At 38.0% G+C, this 24,311-nt stretch overlaps 2 protein-coding genes across 12 annotated transcripts in view; both read right to left on the bottom strand.

Annotated features, from left to right (window-relative positions):
* The window catches only part of fbxo44.8 (F-box protein 44, tandem duplicate 8), a 29,436-nt gene extending 14,668 nt beyond the window's left edge, over positions 1-14,768 (bottom strand). For 2 of the 8 annotated variants that reach the window (XR_012398431.1, XM_073938755.1), the window contains exons 1-6: positions 14,725-14,768; positions 14,551-14,619; positions 14,376-14,473; positions 5,505-5,766; positions 5,311-5,425; positions 5,108-5,203 (exon numbers count right to left, since the gene is read on the bottom strand). Coding sequence is in view for 5 of the 8 variants with exons in the window: in XM_073938755.1 (XP_073794856.1) it covers positions 5,108-5,203; positions 5,311-5,425; positions 5,505-5,766; positions 14,376-14,426 (524 nt within the window). In the remaining 3 variants the exon portion in view is untranslated. Of the gene's footprint in view, positions 1-5,107; positions 5,204-5,310; positions 5,426-5,504; positions 5,767-14,375 lie in introns of all 8 variants that reach the window. The other 6 variants (XR_012398430.1, XM_073938753.1, XR_012398429.1 and 3 more) reach the window with 4 other exon arrangements.
* Positions 5,463-24,311, bottom strand: part of fbxo44.7 (F-box protein 44, tandem duplicate 7) — a 34,291-nt gene continuing 15,442 nt past the window's right edge. Inside the window, exons 2-7 of one of the 4 annotated variants that reach the window (XM_073938692.1) lie at positions 22,360-22,621; positions 22,164-22,281; positions 21,961-22,056; positions 20,576-20,708; positions 20,403-20,491; positions 5,463-5,766 (exon numbers count right to left, since the gene is read on the bottom strand). In XM_073938692.1, coding sequence (XP_073794793.1) covers positions 5,748-5,766; positions 20,403-20,491; positions 20,576-20,708; positions 21,961-22,056; positions 22,164-22,281; positions 22,360-22,621 — 717 coding nt within the window. In that variant the 3' untranslated portion in view covers positions 5,463-5,747. 4 annotated transcript variants of the gene reach the window in all.

Here is a 24,311-nt window from a genome sequence, read left to right as displayed (position 1 = left end):
TCCATTTCCCAGGTGAGTGAAATGATTTACTTATATACCATCTCTATAAATGTATTTGTTTTATTTAAGATCATTTATCATTTATACTTTTCTTAAGAACTTAATTGGACTTCAGAATCTGACAGATTGATTAGCTGTAGGCTATAGCTGAATTACCAACCTATGTCACACGGGTTCCCGGTTGCAAAAAGAGACTGGTTGCAATATCAAACATGTGGTGTTGTGTGGTAGGATGCCAAATTCAAACAGAAAACTTAACTTTTACCGTACACCACACTGCTTTAATGCCAACCGCAGACGTCTTTGGCTAAAAGAGAGCTGAATAAAGTGATGATCCTCATTAAAAATGCTCCACTCTGCAGTTCAGACTCAGCAAAAACATATGGTTACATATGGTTTATTAAACTGCGGACACTGAATGCTTAGAATGAAACGTGAAAGTATAAGTTCAAATACCCTGCTGTACAAGTGCCGTTCACTGTCAGAATGCAGTTTTGCTTGTTGATGATCATTACCCAGGCCTTGTATAGTCCCGTCTTTTTTTCTTGTCTTAGGCTCGGCAGAACCTTGAGTTTTACCACTACAATTCATTCATTATTTCTTTATTTATTGCCATGTCAGCTACTAAGGCTATTTTCATGGCAAGAGCATTTCAGTAATTAACAAACATCAACAGTAAAAATAAATAATTGAATATACAGTTTAAATAAGATTTTTCTGATTAATACATGTTAAAAATTCTAATACTTTTTCTGGTGTCACTTTGTTAAAAATGTCCTTAAGAGAGTTCTCATCATAAAAAGTCTTTCTGGAGTCATTAAAAGCAGGGCAGTCCAAATGTGTTTTACGGTCCATGGGGTCTTACAGTGCAAACATTGGGTAGGGTCTTCATCTTTGAGTAAAAAGTTATGTATTAATCTTGTATGTCCAATACGGCATCTGGTAAAAATTACTTGATCAGCTCATTACTTAAAATATCTTATACCTCTGTGTGTAATTTCAGGCTGGATTTTGTGTAGTTTATTGTTTTCCAGAGTATCCCACTCCTCTTGCCACTTATTTAAAATGTAATTATTAATAAAAAGTCTCATCTCTGATAGAGAAGTTTGACATTTGTTCACAGCTTGTTTTAGAGCAGCTTTAGCAGCTGCATCCGCTTGTTCATTCCCTGAAAGTCCAACATGTCCTGGTATCCACCAAAAAAATAAGGTAAAATTTGTTTTGTAGGTGGTGAACTTTAGTTAAAATATTTTTAATCAAGGGATGATCACTCTTTGAAGATTCCATCTGTTGAAAACATGATTTAGAGTCATGGTATTGGCATTCAAAGACTTGTAGGCCTTCTCTCTTGTAAAATCACTTGGAGCTTCAATAAGATGGTTGTATATTTGGGGCTGGATGCTTGGTCTTTTTATCTTATCCAATATCCATTGGGAGGCTGCTATTGCAGATGGACCTGTCAGACGAAAGTCGCTTACTTTAGTGTTAATTTTGCCGAATCACTATTCTTATCACTGGGTGACAAGCTGTTATAATATGCTGAAAGCATTATGTAAATAATATATATAATATGTAATCAATATAACTTATTTCTAAGACAACAGCAAACTCTGTACCACATCGGATGTCATTCCCTTGCTGTAAATGCAAGCACTACTGTTTTTTTCTGCAACCTCGCTGCGAGCGCATCCTGAATGTTTACTAACATGGTAATTCGTCTAAAAAACAGTCATCTAAAACGTTGGCCTAAAGTGTTATGCCTGGATTTAATAAATGACTTGCATTTACTAACACAGACTATATTTGAAGTATTTGGAAGTAACTTAGAAAACAACGTTTAGTAGCTCAATGTGTTACAACAGTGATTTTAAAAGTCTAAACACTTTATTGATATAGTGTACAACCAAGCAAATGTGGTCAGAACACAAATGAGTCGCAGGTAATAAAGTATTAAGCGTTTCTCCCAAAGAAAAGCCTGCCTGCAAAATGCTATTAGGCATCTGTAGCTCCACTGACACTCCGCCTCTGCCCTTTTTTGGTAACCCCCTCTTGGTGCAATGACGTGCAAACCAAATGACAACAGTTAGCCACGCCTACATGTAGCTACAATTGCGCTCTTCAGAAAACTATGGGTGATGTCAAGGATAAAACGTCCATATCTTTTACAGTCTATCGTTTTACCAGAGGGTAAGGTACAACCCAGGTAGGAGGCGACGTTCTCACGACCTTGCGCAACATTCTCTGAAAGTTCCCTAAAGGTAATGAAAGTCCAGATCCTTTACAGAACATTAGGGATGTTCTTAAAACGTTCTCTTTTAGTCATAAATAACGTTCCCAGTATGACTTCAGGAGGACGTTCTGTTTTGGTCATTCTATGGTGTTACATTTTAGTCCCTTTTCTAGGGGTACGGAGACAAAAGTAACAAAAGAAAATTAATTAGGATAATTAAAAAAAAATATCAAATTTTAATTGGATCGAATTAATAATAAATTAATATTTAATAATGTGCGTGGAGAATCTCCTTTTTCTCTATCCCAGCATACCTTCACTTTAGATATAATAATAACAAAAAAAAAAAACTCTGAAAAGAGATTTCAAAAGAAAAATATTATCTTTTATTCATTGTTTAACAAAATTCAATATTTTTTTTACATTTCCAGACAGGGTAAACAAAAACAAAGAGATACTTAAATAAATATTATCCTAACCAAAATCATTATGAGAGGGTAAGGCCAAAAATAACCAACAAAACAAAAAGCTTCCTAAATTGAAAAAAAGTTCTAGATTTCCTAATATATATATATATAAAGAAAACTCAAAACAATGACAATGCTCTTACCCCATAACAGGAAACTTAAAGGATAAACAAATAAATCAGCACTCGTCTCTCTACACGGCTTACTTGTCACATAAAGTTACACGTCACACTTATTTACACTACAATCTCACGAGATTCACAAGCTCACAGTTCTCAATATCCAACAATAATCTCTATCACACTATAATCACTGGGTTAGGGAAAACAGGGACTCTCTCCGTGCTTTGCCGCTCTGCCTCTTTATAAAGCCTGGAAGCTCAATCAACAGCAACCGATCCAATTTGCTCTGATTGAAAACGGGTGCGGCTGGTTTGGAACGCTGCTCAATGAGAGAGAGAAAGGCAGAGAGACAGAGAGAGAGAGAGAGAGAAATTAATAAAACAAAAGGAGATAGCAATAAGCTGCCACTCACACCAACAACTCTGAAAATTCCCTAAAGGTAATGAAAGTCCAGAACCTTTACAGAACATTAGGGATGTTCTTAAAACGTTCTCTTTTAGTCATAAATAACGTTCCCAGTATGACTTCAGGAGGACGTTCTGTTTTGGTCATTCTATGGTCACATAATAACGTTACAAAGAGAACCTTTTTAACATTAACAGAATGTTTTCACATGGTCCTCCTTTAGTTATATAATAATAACGTTTCCAATATGACTTTAGGAGGACGTTCTGTTTTGGTCAGTTTATTTATTCATTGTTGGTGCGTTGCTATTTTAAGGAACTAAAACAAAGTGTGTAATAGACAAGCTGAAAGCAGCGCAGATATCCTTACAAATGAAAACGAATTAAAGGAATAAAATATGACAAAAAATATTATTTTCTACATCAATATAAAAAACCACTGCCTTCATCTCAGGGAGCTTTTTTCAGTTTTTTTACGACAACTTGCTTTTGTATAATGTTATTATTGTTATTTATTATATGCATATTTACATGTGTTTATTAAAAACAAGCTTAGATTAGTCCACTTGTGGGTTTTTGGACTGTATGGGCCATATGAACAGGACGTGTTTTTGGATACAACTCAGTTTTCTGACCCCACTTCTATATTATTGCTTATTTATTTGTTTGCTGGAAATTAGAATTGAATTTAGAAGTAGTTTTTAAACAAATTTTTGCGCTTAGCAAACAAAGATAACTATGTAGGCCTATGGATATCTTCAGTGGAGTGTAACACTGTTTCCTTATCAAAAGATATTTGAGTGGCAGTTCTTTAAAAAAGATAAGTGGGATGCAGATATGGAGATTTATATTTTTTTTATTCAAAATATACTAATTTATAATTATTTTATAAGACTCAAGCATCACTGTATAGATCTGAAAGAAAAAAAATAGATACAAAAAGTAAGGCAACCTAATTGTAATTATTGTTATTTATGCTTTGTTTCAGGCAGCAGAAAGACAACTGGAGGATAGAGAAAGTGACTAAGACTCGCACACAAACACACAGACACAGCATATTAAAAATTTAATTGTTTGACAAATGCTTTATGTTTTCTGCCAATAAAGCCAATTTTAGTAATATTTTATTGATTGAGCTCTTTCTGTCTCTAACATTTAGGACAAGAAAATAACATTCTGTGAAGGTCCCAAAAATAACGTCCCCCACACCTTTAAAGAACTCAACATCGTGACCTTCTGGGAACGTTACTAGACAATGGCCTTAACACCAACAAGGATGTTATAAGAACGTTCTGAGAACGTCACATTTTCCAATAAAGTTTGGTCCCCTTAACATTCTTAGAACATTCTGAATGTTCTGTAAAGGTCCCCCAAAACATGTCCTCCACACCTTTAAAGAACTCAACATCGTGGCCTTCTCAGAACGTTCTGGGAATGTTACTAAACAACGTCCCTAACAATGACAGGGAGGTTATGAAAACGTTCTAAGTACGTCACAATTTCCAAAAAGGTATGGTCCCCTAAAGAAATCAACATTGAAATTTTAAACCTTTAAAGAAATCAACATTGTGACCTTCTCAGAACGTTCTGGGAACATTACTAGAGAACGTCCTTAACACCACCGGGGTTGTTCTGAGAATGTTCTAAGAACGTCACAATTTCCAAAAAAGTATGGTCCCCTAAACATTATTAGAACGTTCTGAATGTTCTGTAGAGGTCTCTAAATAACGTCCTCCAAACCTTTAAAGAACTCAACATTGTGACCTTCTCAGAACATTCTGGGAACGTCAAATTTCTAGCTGGGAAGTTGTTCACAAGAATTAATCGCAATAAATGCAAAATTCAGATGCTGTAGCATGAGTTGTGAGTTGTGTGAATACTCACCAGTCTGAGATTTTGATGTCAGGTTGCAGTTGATCCATGAAAGCAGCACTGTAGCCTTCTTTCTGCAAATCAATCAGCTGTCGCTTCAAACACAACCTGGGGACAACGATATTGGTTAATTCATGCTTTGTTTACATTTTGTATCACTGACTGAAATAGAAAGAGTGCAGAACTTTCTCGAAAGATCTATATATCAAACATACCCATTAAATGCTACATAACATCTGGTGACTGTGTTGTCCGGGAATGGTTTTCTATTTTCTTCCATTAGCCAGCAGGCCTTTCTATTACCCATAATCTCCCATCCTTGCAATCCAGCTAGTCAAAAGCAACCAAATAATAACAAAAAAGATTAATGTGCATCCATTTATTGCACAATGTTAAATACATGGCTCACCTTCAGCTTTGGGATTTTTGAGCAGGTTACGTCGATTCTTATTTAGGATGTAAAACTGACACCAGTCCTCTGGGGGTCTGGAAGCATCACAGGGCTGAATTCCCTCTCTCCTACAGCGCCCTTTCCAGTGTGCAGCACTGTCCACTAGCTCTTTCCACTCATGACACACCAGACGACACACTCGCACCACCTGATGAGCGGGCAGATTCAGCAAGATCTTCTCAACCACAGCTAGAGGTACTTCTAACTGCACCCCTGAGTCCTGACAGGAAAAAAGATCACCTTTAAAGGGTCACGAAACACCAAAACACATTTTTTGAGCTTTTGACAGTCGTATATGTGTCCCACACTGCTAAAAACACTATTAGGACACCTATATTTCACTAAAAAGTGTAAATTGGTTGTTTTTGCGTTATTTCAAGCAAATTCGTACTTCCTGTTTGAAACGAATTTTTGAAGCTGCGTCACGGTCATGACATAATAGCGTGTATTCCAGCGTGCAGACTGGGCGTCTGTGCCTGAGTGAGCCTTATTACGTCTTACAGTGTGATACATTAATGCATGAGTTAGGCTTGGTTCAAACCAATCAGCGCGCTCTATTGTGCAACTTCATTAATATTCATTTGTGTCACCGTGTTTACACCACAAAGACGCCACGTTGTGTTGGCAAAACAAGCGTGAAGTGTTGCTTTTATAGTTTGCTGCCGTTAAGTTTCGTTTTCATTTTCTCTCTGTGGGAGCTTATCTGGATCACGTGTGGATTAACAGTGTACGCGACGCTCCACACAAATAATTTACGTGTCTAAGGAGGATTATTGTTTACCTGAGAGCTGTTCTCATCTGCAAACGCTGAAATCCGGATTTGCTCGTAGTCTTCTCTTCATAAAGATGCGGCTCTAGTTGCTGGCGATTGTCCTGTCTCTACAGATTTGGTAAGTGAGCGACCAGTGCTCTTTGTTTATTCAGTTTGTTCATATCGAATTAAGTTAACTATAGCACTGAGTGCAGAAATGTTAGCACCACATTTAGTGACCGGAATAACACACGCGGCTTTCTGACGCTACCTGCCGTGTGCATCTAAGTTTCCGGGAAATGCGGAGTTTTTTTTTCTCTCATTAACACACGCGGCTTTCTGATGCTACCTGCCGTGTGCATCTAAGTTTCCGGGAAATGCGGAGTTTTTTTTCTCTCATTAACACACGCGGCTTTCTGATGCTACCTGCCGTGTGCATCTAAGTTTCCGGGAAATGCAGAGTTTTTTTTTCTCTCATTCGCCGTGCGGTATCAAACATTGCATGAAAAATACACGCTTAGAGCAGCTCCTCGAATCAAATATCTCGTTTGTCGCGAGGGGCATGAATGAATTCCCTGAATGAAAGAGCCAAACTGCAGTTAAAGTCCAACATTTATTAATTCAGCAAATAATTCGACTACAGATGTCCATGTAGGTTAAACACCATCGCTTTCTCCTGTCTGTGTGGGTGTGTATTTTGACTCTTCCTCCGACACTCCCCCCTAAACAGAGCTGGACACGCCCACTTTTCTGACTTTTTCGAAAGTAGAGGTGTGAAAACACCCTGCTGAAACGAGGGGGTTTCATGGCCCTTTAAGTTTTAACCCTGTTGGAAATTTCACTTTTGTAACATAGCTGCCAGATTTCAGCTGGTCATCATCTAGTGTTTGTTCCCAGCAAGCATGTTCATGCAGGGCCATGCTGGCTTTTTGCATTCACAGTAAGCTATAGGCAGGCCACATCAAATCTAAACAGGCCCAGTGCGGGCTAGCCCAGGTATGGCCCACATCTGTGGGTTCTATATGATTAGCCCACACTCGTAGACAGCACACATTAATGCCAGGTGTGGCCCAGTTCATTCAGGCAGGACTATCACTTTCAAACTATTACAGCACACCTTGATTATTTGACAGTAGGGTATGGTACGTTGAACTGTATGCCTTCAACAAACTGAGATTCCTGATTTATTTTGTTTTTTTAAAGTCCAGTGGTGTTTGTGAGTAGACTTTACTAGCAGCTATTTTTGTAACACGTATGCCCTTAGCTGTCCACACAAACAGGAGTATTTTATTATTAAAATATTAGGGGAGTTTTACCTTTATTTTACTGGAGAGTAGAGAGGGGGGACAGGAATGAATGGGAAGCAGAATGGTAAGGACAGGCAAAGGACCTTAAGCCAAAAAATTGTGTCATTATGAGGACATTCTTGGTATTGCAACTAGTCAGCGCACTTATCCACTCTAGTCTAGGCTATTAGCACTGACGAACATGGGTATTTTTAAAAACACATTTTTCCATTGGCCGTTTTTCCACACAAAAATGCAGTATCAGGTGACTGAAACCAAAATTTTCAGAAAACTCCCGCCAGTCTTAGGAATTCAGAAACTCCAGTTACAGTGTGTAATGTAGTGTAATGTTTATTTATATGTTACATTTATTGTGTATGACCATACACCTAAAAAGCTTCACAATCATCAGGGGGGTCTCTCCACTCCACCATCAGTGTGCAGCATCCACTTGGATGATGTGACGGCAGCCACAGGACAACGGTGCCAGTGCGTTAACCACACACCAGCTACTGATGGAGTGGAGAGACAGTGTATGGGAATGTTTGGGAGGCCATGATGGGTAAAGGCAAATTGATGGAATTTGGCCAGGACACCAGGGTTACACCTCTGCTCTTTACGAGAAGAGCCATGAGATTTTTAATGACCACAGAGAGTGAAGACCTCGGTTCACATCTCATCCACAAGACAAAGCTCACTGACAGTCACAGTATAGTGTCCCCATTATTATACTGGGGTATTAGGACTCACACAAACCACAGTATTGAGAACCTTCTGCTGGCCTCTCTAACACCACTTCCAACAGCAACCTGGTTTTCCCATGTGTTCTCCTGAATGGTTCGAATTTATACCTTCTAATTCATCTCAGCATGAATCAACATTTATCCTTTTCTCATCATCTTGTTTCTCATTATTTTTATTAAATATAATTATTTGATTATTTGAATGAGTATTTAACTTTGAATTGATTTTAATTAATGAATAAGTTAACATTGCTTAATATAAGAATGTTCAGTGCATTTGCCTGTCTCTTTATAACTATTTTCAGAAACCAAAAAACTAGGTCAGAGGTCATGGAGACCTTGCGTGGAACTGAGGGCTGAGGACTGGAAGCAACTGTTTCTATTGTTATTTCTATGAGTTAATACTTTCTAAAATGTCTAAAGTGATTTTGCTATTTTTACGGTGAATTCTTTTAAAGTGATTCTACTTTTTATTCAAGATAGACTTTGTGTAGTAAGGATATTATAACTGCCTGAATGTAGATAATACCGGTTCCACTTCGGTTGGGGAACTTCAGTGCTATAAGTGGATTTGATCTTGGAAAATCCACGTATGGGAGGATTCAATTCAGAAGCTGCTTGTCTGAAAGAGTATTGAACGGGCCAATGAAAGCAATGAATTGGCAGCGTAAGCTTGCGCAGGCGTGCTTCATTGCCAATTATCCCAGCATATAAGCACACCTGGAGTGAGCAAAGGCCATCCTTTTCACTTCAGAGACTTCGAGTCGATGAGGGTTCCTCTTGCTGATTCAGCGACTTCAGGGCGAACGAGTGTCTCCCGGTCCAGAGTGGGTTTTCGCGGCGGCAGACGGTCGAGCTGGGTTTCTCCCTTGCCTGCGGTTCTTTGGGTCCGGTCCTCCAGAGCGATGCGTATTGTTGCAAACTTTTCTAAAAGAGCAACACAGTCGTGCAGCACGTCCGTTTCAGGATGGCGCTCCGACTGTGCGACCCCTCGTTCTTACAGGCCGGTGTGCCTCTAGGACAGGCGTCTAGGACAGACTGTACGACCCCTCGTTCCTACAGGCTGGTGTGCCTCTAGTCCAGGCGTCCTCTGGAGTCACCCGCGGCTGAAATCGTTGCGCGCCATTCACGTTCCAGGCACGCTCAACCATGCAGTCGATGCGCTCTCACGGCAGCAGATACGCCCTGGAGAATGGAGACTCCACCCCGAGTCTGTTCAGCTGATATGGGCGCGATTCGGGGAGGCCCAGATCGATCTGTTTGCTTCCCCCGAGAACGCTCATTGCCAGTTGTTTTTTTTTTCTGACCGAGGGTTCTCTCGGCACGGATGCACTGGCCCACAGCTGGCCTCGGGGCATGCGCAAGTATGCGTTTCCCCCAGTGAGCCTGCTCGCGCAGTTTCTGTGCAAGGTCAGAGAGGACAAAGAACAGGTTCTGCTAGTTGCGCCCATCTGGCCCAACCGGACCTGGATATCAGAGCTCTCCCTCCTCGCGACGACCCTCCCCTGGCAAATCCCTTTGAAAGAGGACCTACTCTCTCAGGGACAGGGCACCATCTGGCACCCTCGCCCCGATCTTTGGAACCTCCACGTGTGGTCCCTAGATGCGAGGAAGACTTAGGTAACCTACTGAGTGCGGTGGTTAATACCATCACTCAGGCTAGAGCCCCCTCCACGAGGCGCGCCTAAGCCCTGAAGTGGAGTCTATTCACTGAATGGTGCGTCTCTCGCAGAGAAGACCCTCGAAACTGCCAGATTAGTGTTGTGCTCTCTTTTCTCCAAGAGAAGCTGGACAGCAGGCTGTCACCCTCCACTCTCAAGGTTTACGTGGCCGCCATCTCCGCTTATCATAACGGGTTAGCTCGCGACACCATGGGAAAGCACAACCTCATCATCCGGTTCCTCAGAGGTGCTAGGTAGAGGTCTGCATTTCCGAATAAATACGTACTGTTGTATTTTCCTAGAATTATCTAGACGCCTCACGACTTCCCAAAAAAGCCCTGCTTAGCTTCAGTGAGTAACCGGTCTTGAGCTGCAGAGTGATATGGCTGTGGCCATAGTGGCTGTGGATATAGTTTGGTCTCTGGATGTCAGCTTACGCTGTTTTCTCCTTTCTGATTGGCTAAAGGCTGATTTATACTCCTGCGTCGAGTGTTCACCATGACCCACGGTGCCTGCCTTGCATGTAGTACATTTATACTTCAGTGAGCTGTTTGTGTTGCTCTGCAATAACACTTCTGAAATGCTCGCGGGCAGTAGGTTTTTATGTACCTCTGTGTCGAGTTTTTCTTTTTTTGTTTTTTCTGAATGCTACAAGTAGATAAAACTCCCTCATTCAGAGACTGGAACTAGCTGGCGTGCAATAAATTTAATCGAAAGGTAAACACAAAACAAAAGTTTACATCTAGAGTTCCTCCTGGCGACTCAACACATCAATCTCACAGCTCTCAGCACCGCCCACGCTCGTCACCGCTACCAAGCCGACCTATCACAGAGCTTGCGCTACGTGTCGTTGCCATTTATAGTTAAATTTTTTATAGTTGCGTGTCAGCGTTGGCGAGGCGACCGTGCGAAGGCTCCGGCAGATTATACGCATGCGCTTAATGCAGAAGTATAAATCAGCCTTTACACATGTTTATTTTTAGGGCGTACTCGCACTATGCTATCTGAACCGTGCCCAGGCCCGTTTCCCCGATTGTTTGAGAAGTGTGAGTGTGCTGAATCGGGCTCAGGCAAGGTTCACTTGGCCGGCCCTGGCCCGTTTGAATAAGGTGTGCCTGAGAGTGGTTCACTTGGGCTTTGGCACGGTACGCTTGTAGTGTGAGTGCAAAACGCGCCAAAGCTCGAAACTGAAAGCGAGGTGGGACCGTCTCATATGGATTTATGAATTATTCTTACTGTTCAGTGAACGCAAACTGCCAAAGTTTAATAAAGCTGCAAACCCCTCACTGCACCTTCAGCAAACCTCCTAATACCTGCAGCACGAGGACTCTATGATTGTTTATGAGCGTCAAAAGCGGCTGATCTGTTCGGCGAAATATTTGACTGTGCATCACCGCATATTAGAGCTGCACAATTAATCTTTAAAAGATTGCGATCTCGATTCGACCCCCTAGACGATCTTAATCCAGCATTTCTACTATTCTGCCAATCATATTTTCAAGTTCAGGAGAGAAGAAAAGGTGGCAGCACGAGTCTTTTCATTGTTTTACATACGTTGCTCAGTGACATTGACACCTCCAAATGATTTTGAATGAGTTACATACTGTATTCATAAGTTATAATTAAACTAAAAATGTCATTTTTGTCTCATATAATGATGTTTTCGCGGCCGGGAAATCACACGTGACGTGAGCTGCTGACCGTGAGCTGTCATCACAGGGCGCGTGCACGCTCTACTTAATGACAGACGCGCGTGCGTCTACTTTAGTGAACAGAACCTGCATATGTTGTGAGTAACAGGTAATACAGTTGTACGTAATATTTTGTTTGTGGCACAGAGTAATCGTTTGGGAGCCCCGCGTGAAGTATGAACAAGCACTTAGCAGTCAAAATGAAACCGAAAGTGTGCACTTTATTTAAATGATCATATCGCATTTTAAAATTATAATTACAGCAAGCATTTGAAATGTTTTTTCTTTCATAGCGAACCCACTGTTATGCATAAAAATAAATGTTTACAATGTCAGTATAACTACTCTAGCCTATATATTGTTGAATATAATCTAATAATGGCAAATGTCTGATTTTACCAGTGAATAAATATGACAGATTGTAAGCATATATCTCAAACATAATAATTCGATATTATAATTATAAGTAGAATAGAATTATTTATAAAAACCAGTAGACCTACACATAATATTATTAACGATGTTGTGCCATACCTTTATTTTACATCTACAGAATCGTGAGAAAATCGTGATCTTAATATTAAGCAGTAAAATCGAGAATCTCATTTTAGCCAGAATCGTGAAGCTCTACCGCATATCAAATGACTTAAACGACGATATAACAGAAGAAATCTCCACCGTGCTGAGCAAGCTGCTCTTCTGTCCAGCGTATCATCGATGACATAAGCGTGCCCAGGCCCGAATGTAATGTGAGTGCGGGCCGTCGGGGGAGACAGGAGGGGGGACAAGCGTGCTTTGGCCCGGTTCAAGGCAATTGTACATAGTGAGAGTACACCCCTAGTCCAGGTTCACACCAAAAGTGGAGCACCATGTCACTCTCTCTAGTTTACTCATGGGATAATTTTTCACCTCATGTGATTTCATTCATTCATTTTCTTTTCAGCCTAGACACTTTATTAATCTGGGGTCATCACAGTGGAATGAACTGCCAGATTATCCAGCATAAGTTTTACAAAGCGGATGCTCTTCCAGCCACAACCCATCACTGGGAAACACCCGTACACTTCCTTTCACGCACATACACTAGAGCCAATTTAGCTTATTCAATTCACCTATTTGTCTTTGGACTGTGGGGGAAACCAGAGCACCTGAAGGAAACCCACACAAAAATGGGGAGAACATGCAAACTTCACACAGAAATGCCAACTGACCCAGCCGAGGTTTGAACCAGCGTCCTACTTGCTTAGAGGAGATCATGCTATCCACTGCACCACTGTGAAGCCCCTCATGTGATTTTTTTTAACTTGCACATTGATGCAATCAAAGTGAATTCTTAATGTCTCTGTTTTCACATTTGCAATAACTTTGTATGCAACTTACTTGAGCAAAAGCTTAATTCTGTGTTTGGGGTTGGTTCTTCCTGCCCCCTGACAGTGCATCACAGCGTGTTTTCATGTGTTTGGAGAATTTTTTAAATGACAGAATTCTCCTTAAAGGGTGAACTTCCTTTAACACTAAAATAGGTCTTTTTTCAATGCTAGAAAGCACGTATTCAAAACAAACAAAGCCATAGTTTGGCGATGCCATGACTAAGTTCAGAATCATAAGAGATATCATCTTTATCATATATCCAACATCAACATTAATGTATAATATCAGACTCGGGCAGAAATCACGTTTATGGATGGGCAAATGTCTGCAAGATTTATCGAAGAGAAACGTGGCCAAGGAATTTTCCAAGTTCTGCATTAAAACCTAATGAAAGTTGACGAGTCATTCTGAAGAACAATTTATTGAATATTTTAAGGATTTTTTAAACTACACATAAAAGAATAAAATGACTTTCTGAAAGATTTTGTCTTTGTTTTTCTCTCATAAATTATTCTGTAAAAATAAAATACAGTGGAACCTGCCATGATCCTCTTGAAGAAGAATTGATTGAAAATGTCATGTCAACTGAGAAGGAATTTTAATAATGACAGCGAAAGCAGGAAATAATCAATGTCTTCTATATTTTGACAAACTTTCTTATTTTTTTCCTCCCAAATTCTGCAAGAAATTTTCAATCAAATGAAAGCAGCCACAGACATGCTCAATGTACAGAAATTAATCAGACAAAATGTGGTACCTGATTTATTCTTACCGTCTTCCTTTTTCTCCTCTATTTTACTGAAACCCCCATGAAACGTGGCATTGACATCTTGAAGCATTTTTCTGTCATTTGTATTGTTACTTAATTCATATGAAAGGTTTTCGTAAGCCGCCCTAGGTTGGTCTCCCACAAACAGGCGTTCAGTAAAATCCAGGCGGAGGCTGGCCCCATGAGGTAAAGTTTAGAAGGGGTGAAGTTAGTAGCCTATGCGTTCAAGTCCTGGTGCACTGCCTTTACACCCACTACTAGGCTACATGACTTTCGGACACGACAGTAGCACGGAAATGTCATTATAAACGTCTCAAAAAACGTAAATGGAAAACGCAATACGGCTTTTACATCTACAAATTAAAAACCATGGTGGCTGTAGACTAGTTTATGGTTTTGCTGTACTAACAACAATAATTAGTGATTATTTATTTATTTAGCAAACAATTATTTCTACGTTGACTGCAAGAAAGCAGTTAATAGTGAACTGGTAAACATATAGTCAGGTGATATTATGATATACAAAACAGAAAAAAATAAAGAGTTTATCAACTTACTGCTTCTGATCTGCTTTTGGAGACCCTCGAAGCTGCACCGGAGCTCCCCATTCCACTAATGGCATTTGACTCTCAGACGATCCCCCTGTGCGTGCGTTCTGTAGGAATCCACTGAAGTAACGTTTCATTGTTTGACAGTAAACTAGCTGTAACACTACTATTAATAGCTACTTACGCCTTATGGATACATCAGTTCTCTCATCAATGAAAACAACTCTCAAGTAACTTAGCAGCAGCGCCTTAGCTGAAAAATATACAGGATGTCTTCCGTAAACTCTACATAAGCACATTTAAAGCAGGCTAGCTAAGTAATCACAAGACTTCTTAGATGGCAAGACTATAAACTCACAATAATTCCGCATACCCCATCAAGTACTGCTCTACGACATAAGTGGGCGGGACTGAACATGTCGCTCCGCCTACTTTCATTGGTTCACGGAAACGTGTTGATGTAATGTATGTGCTTTTTACAGTACTCCGTTAGTTTTAAAACTTTGAATTATGGTTGTGTCGTGCTTAAATATGTACTTGATGTACCTTTATTTAGGTGTCATCAATCAGATTTCCATATACTTTGACAAAGTGCTTGTCTGTTGGATATGGTGAGAGGGGGGTCCTGCAGGCATTCTGTTCAACAATTGACTTCCCAATATATTGCTCAGCAGGTTACTTCAATGCTGGAGGGAAATTTCCCTGTAAAAAAAATATATATATATATATATATATATATATATATATATATATATATATATATATATAACTGTTTTTATGTTTATTAAAGGTGATAATAATCACAAACTGCTGTATCTTAAATTATTATTATTATACTCTATAAATTGTCAGTCTTCCTTTTGTACACGTGGGCATGTGCATACACAGATGTTCTGAAGCTGAGACTTCTGACATCTAAAAAAAACAGATCTGTCAGCATTTGTCAAATAAAGAATTCAGAAGTTTACACGAGTGCTGCACTTTTTAATGTCAAATTTATTTTCATTAATTTGTGTCCTGATAGATAAGTAATAAATAAAACTTTTGTGCCACCCTATTGATATAATATTAAGTTTATTTAATGTTCTAATTAAATGAAATAGATTAACAATGTTGTATGTGACCTCCTAATCAAAATCATTATAAAATATTTTTAAAGATCTACAGTGCAGAACTGGACTCAGAAAGGATGTTAGAAAGTGGTATTAAAGTATTTACCCTGTATTTACCAATATTACAAAAATAAAACCGAGAAGACTGCATTTTAAATCAGTAATATAAGATTATGAATTATTATAATAAAATTATTTGTGATTTATTAATTAAAATGTAGAACAGATATCTTAACCACCCAGTGGCAGCAGAACACTGTGTTTATTCAAAGGGAGAAACTGAACAAAACTTTAATGGATCAGTAAATAATAATAAATAATTAAACTGATTGAATTCATAGATGACACACCATATAATATAAAAAAAATTAATAAAGAATTTTACTCGTGCTGGAACATGTACATATAACAGATAATATACATTATATTCATAGCAGCATCAAAGTAAAAATAAATCCATTATATGATGAAATAATCTGATTTAACAAGTGAAAAGGTTACAAAAATATACTTCCCTTAATAAATAATAGCTTGTCCCTGCTCTTAATAAATAAATCATTTTTAAACTCAAAAGGTCAGTGCAGTATTGAAAGAGAAACATTTGGATACTTGCCCAATATTTTTAATAGCCTTAAATCAAAGTGAAATGTTAATATTTTCAGTTGTAAATTTTCCAGAGAGCTCTCCCATTCAAAGGGAAAATATTAAACTGAACTAAAAACACTGCATTTTTTCAGACTCCACCTTTATTTGTTGTAAATATGCAATATGCATTTTCATTTTGAAGCAAAATAATAAACAATTAAAATATCAGAACTAACAACAGTGCCTTTCTGAAAGGCCGAAGTGAAGTTATCCTATTGTGAAGAGTCTTTTGAGTTTTTTTGTAATATTTTTTAAATCACATAACTGTTAACATAATTAACATATAAAATACTCAGCAAGAATGTCCACTTTTGTGTATTTTTGTGTTTATTAACAATAAAAACAATATTTAAGAAGTTGTAAATGCATTTCCTGTTTACTGACATCATGTAGTAGGCATTGACATTATTACGTTTCCACTAACCAACCCATTGTCTATATGGAATCTGATCCCTAATGTAATTTTTTCCAAATTAGGTGGATTAAAATTTTTATTAATCTGTAATTATAATATTATGAAAATCCCCATAAAATTGTCTCATTTTCATAGGCAAATGTTATTAACTTGGTCCCTCATATTTAAACATAATTGTACACCTTATTCATATATAATTTGGAATAATAAGAATCTTGTATAAAAACAAATCTCTATTCTTCAATAACTGGTTTAAAAATGATATAACTTATGTGTCTCAACTTTTCAACGATAGGGGTTTACTTTGTAAGTTCTCTGAATTTTTAGTTAAGCACGGGATACCCGTAAGCCCTAAAGACTTTGCTATTGTTGCTGATGCTATTCCACAAGGTGTTTTTATGCTTTTTAAAGGACTTGCATTTCCAATTACTTGTCATTTAGTGGACCTTTGGAAAACATTTATTGGTAAAAACTGCCTTTCCTTATCTAAATCAAAATGCAATAAGAAAATAAGAGCCCTGTTACAGAAAGATTTTGTTACTTTGCCCTATGTAATGTCATATTGGAGTGGTTTTGTGAATGATATTTCCTGGAAGAAAGTTTAGTCATTACCCCACAATTTTTTTTATATCAAACAAAATAAGAGAAGTTACCTTTAAACTGATTCATAGATGCTATCCAGATAAGTGTAATCTTAAAAGACTTAAGAATGATATTAACACCAACTGTTCATTTTTGCTTAGTGAATCCTGAGACGTCTGTTCATTTATTTTTGACTTGCCCTCATTCAATGACATTTTGGTGTGATGTTCTTGATTTAATAAAAGTTTATGTGAAGGCAGATTTTGAATTTACATATAAGAATGTTATCTTTGGTTTCCATGATTGTGAAAAGGAAAATAACACTTATTTCATGAACCTTGTTTTTTTTGTTGGCCAAATTTCATATTCACAAGAGCAAGTTTTGTAAGTGTAAACCTTTTTTCCCTAAATTTAAAATTGAAATGAAAATCTATTTTGAGTGTATTGAAGGATCAACCAACTTAAAAGCAATACGAACGAGGACTTTGATTAAGGACTTGCCACTTATCTTCGACTAAATGACTGAAAACCCCTAGATTGTTGCTGTTTGATTCATGACATTTGTTGTTATTGTTTTTTAAGCATTCAATAAAAATAAAAAATAAAAAACGTTTCCACTAACCGATGAAATTACTGGTGGGCGTGGCTGAATGTGCAGCCCTGCCCCAGGGGTGGAGTTGAAAACTGAGCCGTCAAGCCAGACAGCTGGACACTTCGGGGCTCAAAGTTGCTGCAGTCATGATGACCGATCACATGGCGTCATCATCATTTATTATTTTTTTATTTATTACAACAAAAGATTTACAAATAAAACAGAATACAGCCTCTACAAACTATAGTTCATTTTTAAACAATAAGGGAGAATTATGAATAATATATATACCATGAGAGAAATAAGGGGAAATGAGAGGTTAATATAAACATAAAAACGAACAGGTCTATTAAATACAAATTAATAAGCGCATGTTCTAGGAGTTTAAACATCACTCTAGGCTAATACTTTTTGTTTGAATATGCTAAAAAAGTTTTACATTTATGTGCATTTATAGATATAAAACTTTCCAATGTAAAACGCAAAACAAGGTGTTTTGATTAGGTCTTAATAAATGAGATTATTTTGGATAATGAAAGCATTTTCAAAAAAGCACTTTAATCCAAAAAGATTGAACAAAAGGTAAAATAAGTGAGCTTCACTTTAAGCAGATGTTTCCCAAAAAGACCAGGTATAAACGGCTAGACAGGAAATAAAATATATATTTATATTATAATCATAAAATCATTTTATAATTATTTAATAAAATAGTTCTCTAACTAAATTTGTTAAGAACATTTTGTGTCAGGATCAATGATGATAATTATTTCATTTCTAGTCTGTAAGACTTATTTGAGTTCATATTGGGTTTTCACTAAAATATATCATTTAAATCATTCGTGGAGCTGGATGCAGTAAATAGTCTGTATAAAAAGGTCGAAAATAAACCTGTGCAAACAAGCCAGCCTTTATAACCAGATTATTTAACAAAAGATGATACTTAATCAATAAAATGATTATTGATTAACGTGATTCACTGTTGTTAAAGTAGGCTACTCTTTAAGTACTAAAATTAGTCATTACAAGTACTGATGTACTGAGTCTTTTTCCTATATCATGGCTTTTTTAAAACACACACTTTACTATCGTTGCTTATGTACAATTGGCAGCGGGTTTCCTTCGGGTGCTCCGGTTTCTCCCACAGTCCAAAAACATGTGCTATAGGTGAACTGAATAAGCTAAATTGGCCGTGGTGTATGTTTGGGATTGCGAGAGTGTTTGGTTGTTTCCCAGTACTGGGTTGCAGCTGGAATGGCATCTGCTGCGTAAAACATGCTGGTTAAGTTGGCAGTTCATTCCGCTGTGGGGACCCCTGATAAGTAAATAGACTAAGCCAAATGAAATGAATATGTATAATTTTTCAAACAAGACTCCTTTTGTCGAAACATTTTTGTGGGGGTGCCCCCAAATGCGTGGGCCATTAGAATCGTCCTACCCCCCAGTCTATTCGTGTCTTTGCATTGACTTAACATAAGTGAATAAATCACTCGTGCTTGTCGCTTCATCCGTGTCTGATGTGAATGCAGCATTAGGTTAATACTTGCTATAAGTTCAAAACATAAACAGTAAAAAACTATAGAGCAGCTAGCTTAAACAAGCTCCAAGTTGCTTATAATGATGCTTTGAGATTTTATTAAGGAAACCTAAATGGTATAGTGCAAGTGAAATGTTTGTATGTGCGGGAGTGATCACTTTTAAAGCACTCCTATGCAGCCTTATATATACATTTATCTTCCAAATTAATGCTTCCAACAACAAGATAACCGGGTTTATCAAACACAGATGTCAGTAGTACACGCTATCAATTAGAGCTGTGGAGACATTGGTATTGCTGTATCTTGTAAATTCATTAGTTTCTTATGTTACAGATTTGTTGTTGTTGTTGTTGTTTTTAATTGGACTTTGAGTCTATAAAAAAGTTTGAATGAATGAATAAATAACCTACAGTATTTACAGACGAAAAACTGACCTGAACTTGAACAGATGGGTTATTCTGCAACATTTCGCTCTTTAATCAAGTTTATTTGTATAGCGCCTTTCACAATAATTATATATTTAAAGCAGCTTTACAAAAGTGTGCACATTACTGCTCTTTTTACAACTCTTTTTATTTTTCAGTAGAACATACTATTAACGTTATACATTAGAGTCAACAGAGATATAGTTGGACATTGAACAGATTAGAAGTGTAGTAGAAGGCATTTTAGCTGCGGCTTCTTCTTGACGTGCTTTCTTGTTACCTGCTCTTTCCTTTTCTGCTTTACCTGGCCACTATCTCACATCTTCCCATGTCTGTTTAAATGCTTTTGCGGAGGCACAGAGAGGGCGTAAACTGAAGCATAGTGCAATGCTGCCAGTCAAGTCTAACAGGTTTAGATTTTTTTAAATGATTGTTTACATTGCATGCTGAGATTACTTTATTACAGTGTAATGGTCAATAATAATAAAAGATAATAATGATAATACTAATAATAAGTCTGACTGGCAGCAGGACAATTTAAAATGCCCAGGCCACCAGAAATCCTCCTGATGCTTTCAATAGAGCCCAGTCTCATCTATGAAGATGAATTTTTGCGGGTTCATCATTTCATAGTGTTTCTTACAAAAGAGGAAATACTCAAACTGATAATGACTCTCTCTCTGCAGCTGGGCAGATCTCCACACTGCTGTTAGTGACTCTTACTTCATACCGGCATTTCCAGAACTGATTTTCCGACCCACCATGAGTGAAACGGATAAACCGAACACCAGGTCCATAATTTTGAAAGACACGTGTTATCTGAAATAAAGCAAAACAAACACGGGATGGTTAAGCTTTGACTATTAGTTTGATTAACTGAACCGTCAGTATTTTTCTGCTCACCTCACACCATGGATAATTCTCCCCATCTAGAACCAATCTATGCGGATTATTGCTACTAATGGGTTGCATCTCCTCATTAAGCAGTTCCATACAGACCTGATAGCTACTTCCATAAGCAAGGTTTGTGGTATACCTGCAGATAAGACAACAAACAAATGTGTTGCTCTTTTCATAATAGAGCCTGATTAAAAACAGGTACTGTGTTTTACCCAAGCGGCAACATCTTGCTCTCCCTCATGAAGTTAATACAGAAGTAACATGAAACTGCAATTTATCAAAATTCCGCTAGTCCTGACTCCATAATTGAGCACATTTCTAATGATCCCAATGTTAAAATGGCCAACTTTACAGCAGAAGAAAAAGGTGTTTACAGTCTGGTACAAAAAAGGATTGGTTGGGGTTATAACTCGTCTGGTAAGTTTATATTAATTTATGATAAGTCTGCATAATTAAGGATGGGGCCACAAAAGTGACAACCAGCGAGACCTAGCTGTCACTCAAGTCACCTCACATGATTGCGGCTGATCAGCCACTTAATTCATAAATCATAAAGCATATAAATCATATTTTTGTTTTGTTTTATGTGGCTTTACACTGTCAGTTGCCTTTTGGAATCATTTCCTACAATTATCAGATAATATAGCATGCTGTGTTCACCTAATTGTGTTCACAAACCCTTCAAGTGGCCTCTTTTTCACAGGTGAGTGAAATTATTTACTTATATACTATATCTATGAATGTATTTCATTTATTTAGGATCGTTTATCATTTATACTTTTCTTTAGAACTTGATTGCACTCCAGAATCTGGCAGATTGATTAGCTGTAGGCTATACGTTGGCCTAAAGTGTAATGCCTGGATTTCATAAATAACTTGCATTTACTAACACAGACTATATTTGAAGTATTTAGAAGTAATTTAGAACACTGTTTAGTGGCTCAATGTGTTACAACAGTGTTTTTAAAAGTCTAAACACTTTATTGATATAGTGTACAACCAAGCACATGTGGTCAGAACACAAACGAGTCGCCAGTAATAAAGTATTAAGCGTTTCTCCAAAAGAAAAGAAAAGAAAAGCCTGCCTTAGCAAAATGCTATTAGGCTTCTGTAGCACCATTGACGCTCCGCCTCTACGCTCCCTTTTTTGGTAACGCCCGGTTGGTGCAGTAATGTGCGAACAAAATGGCAACAGTTGGCCACACCTACTTGTAGCTACAATTGTGCTCTTCAGAAAACTATGGGTGATGTCAAGGATACAACGTCCATATCTTTTACAGTCTATCGTTTTACCAGAGTGTAAGGCACAGGTTGTTCACAAGAATTAATCGCAATAAAAGCAAAATTCAGATGCTGTAGCATGAGTTGTGAGTTGTGTGAATGCTCACCAGTCTGAGATTTTGATGTGAGGTTGCAGTTGATCCATGAAAGCAGCACTGTAGCCTTCTTTCTGCAAATCAATCAGCTGTCGCTTCAAACACAACCTGGGGACAATGATATTGGTTAATTCATGCTTTGTTTACATTTTGTATCACTGACTGAAATGGAAAGAGTGCAGAACTTTCTCAAAAGATCTATATATCAAACATACCCATCAGATGCTACATAACATCTGGTGACTGTGTTGTCCGGGAATGGTTTTCTATTTTCTTCCACCAGCCAGCAGGCCTTTTTATTATCTACTTTTATCCCCCATCCTTGCAATCCAGCTAGTAAAAAGTAACCAAATAATAAAAAAATGATTAATGTGCATCCATTTATTGCACAATATTAAATACATGGCTCACCTTCAGCTTTGGGATTCTTGATCAGGTTCCGTCGTTTTTTAGTTATAAAGTAAAACTGACACCAGTCCTCTGGCGGTCTGGAAGCATCACATAGCTGAATCCCCTCTCTCCTACAGCGCTCTCTCCAGTGTGCAGCACTGTCCACCAGCTCTTTCCACTCATGACACACCAGACGACACACTCGCACCACCTGATAAGCGGGCAGGTACAGCAAGATCTCCTCAACCACAGCTAGAGGAGCGTCTGGCACCACGCATGTGAACTGAAAAAACAGAAAGATGATATGATATCCTATTGTAAACTTTAGTTGATGTGTAATGTAGCTGTGTGAACATAAACAACATCTCTGAATGTAAAAGGTTCTAAGTTGAATGCAAAGGGAGACCTTGTTTTTTACAGAGTTAGCTTGGCAAAGCCTACAATGAACGAATTTTGGGGACTACAAAAAATTACTTCCGCTGCCTGTGAGATCACAAAGGTTTGTTTACTGCGCACCCCACACTGCACAGCTATAGGCCGTGGCCAGAGGCGCTGTAACGTTATAGCAGAGATGAAGCTACAAACGCGTCCAAACACTGCTGTTTCCACAGAGCTTCATCTGTTTCTGTATTTGGGCTTCTACATTACACGACACAAAGACAGAAATGCTTACAGTTCAATATTAATTACGTTTTTTATAGAGAATTATAAAATACACAGCAAGCATGATTTGACAAAACAGCTTCCAGAATCCATCCCAGTTCACTGCTGGATTCAACTAAAATCTCCTCAAAGCAGAAGCTGTGAACTACAAAATGTAAGTTTTTTTATTTGTTAAAATTGATCATGACATGTACAGTGTCTAGCGTTAACGGTAAGTTATGATGTAGCAACGATGTAAACAATGCAAAATGCTCCTTTGCGAGCAAACGATTAAGCTACAAATTCATATTTATCAGTCAAACTGCTGTAAACACACACACACACACACACACACACACACACACACACACACACACACACTCCACCAGCACATTCCTGTCTCTTATGTGTGTGCGTGACTTTGCATTTCTTCTCTTTAGGCAGCTTTTCCATACATTTCACATCTCAGATAATGAAGTCACAAAAGATATGTGGATGATTCATATTACTTACACCTGCATATTCCGGATACATGTGAAAGGCGTCATGTAACTTGTGAGTTAAAAAAAATACAGGATAGCTGACCTGACTCATGTAGCAGCAGAAAAATAAATCAAGGCTCACACAGGTAGCATCCCACATCTTGTGCTTTATTCTTCTGTCACGATATATTACAGAAAATAACTTAATCTGAGCATCAGAGAAAAAGCAAAAAAAAAACTCCCATGCACACGCGCTTGTTACAGAAAGTTCACACATTCTCTCACACACACACATAGACGCAGACAACATTCACACACACACACACACATAGACGCACACACAATGGTAAACGCTCTTAAAGGAGCCGCACCCCATTTTCCCTCGTTACAGACACTTGTGCGATTTTATTTTAAAGCAGGCAGGAGGTTGACTGATTGTTTACACAGCAAAAAAGCATGTGCTTTTACAGGCGTGATGTGGAGCCGATCCGCGAATAGCAGCACATTGTGACGATGACCAATCAGAGTCACTTAGGGCCTTTCAAAGGAACTAGGAAGTTTGACAGTCATTTTCATGTTAGCTGAGTTGCTGTGTATAATCAAAGTGAAATATATGAAAAAATAACGCGATTTCCTTCAAGTGAAACATGAGCACACATTGCTTTGCATCTTATAAACACAACCAAGCCTTAAAATTACATTCTGGACCACCCCTTTAATATTCAGTTCTAAATGTGTAGGAAAATCGTCGGTCATCCAATTGATCATTTTAAAAAATACATGAACTATCCATCATAAGGTACTTTAATGTACGTTACGTTACTTTTTAGTATTCTGTCATCTTGATAA

The sequence above is a fragment of the Danio rerio genome, chromosome 23 (genome assembly GCF_049306965.1).
Source record: "Danio rerio strain Tuebingen ecotype United States chromosome 23, GRCz12tu, whole genome shotgun sequence".
Classification (NCBI taxonomy): domain Eukaryota; kingdom Metazoa; phylum Chordata; class Actinopteri; order Cypriniformes; family Danionidae; genus Danio; species Danio rerio.
This window is presented reverse-complemented; position numbering and strand designations above follow the sequence as displayed.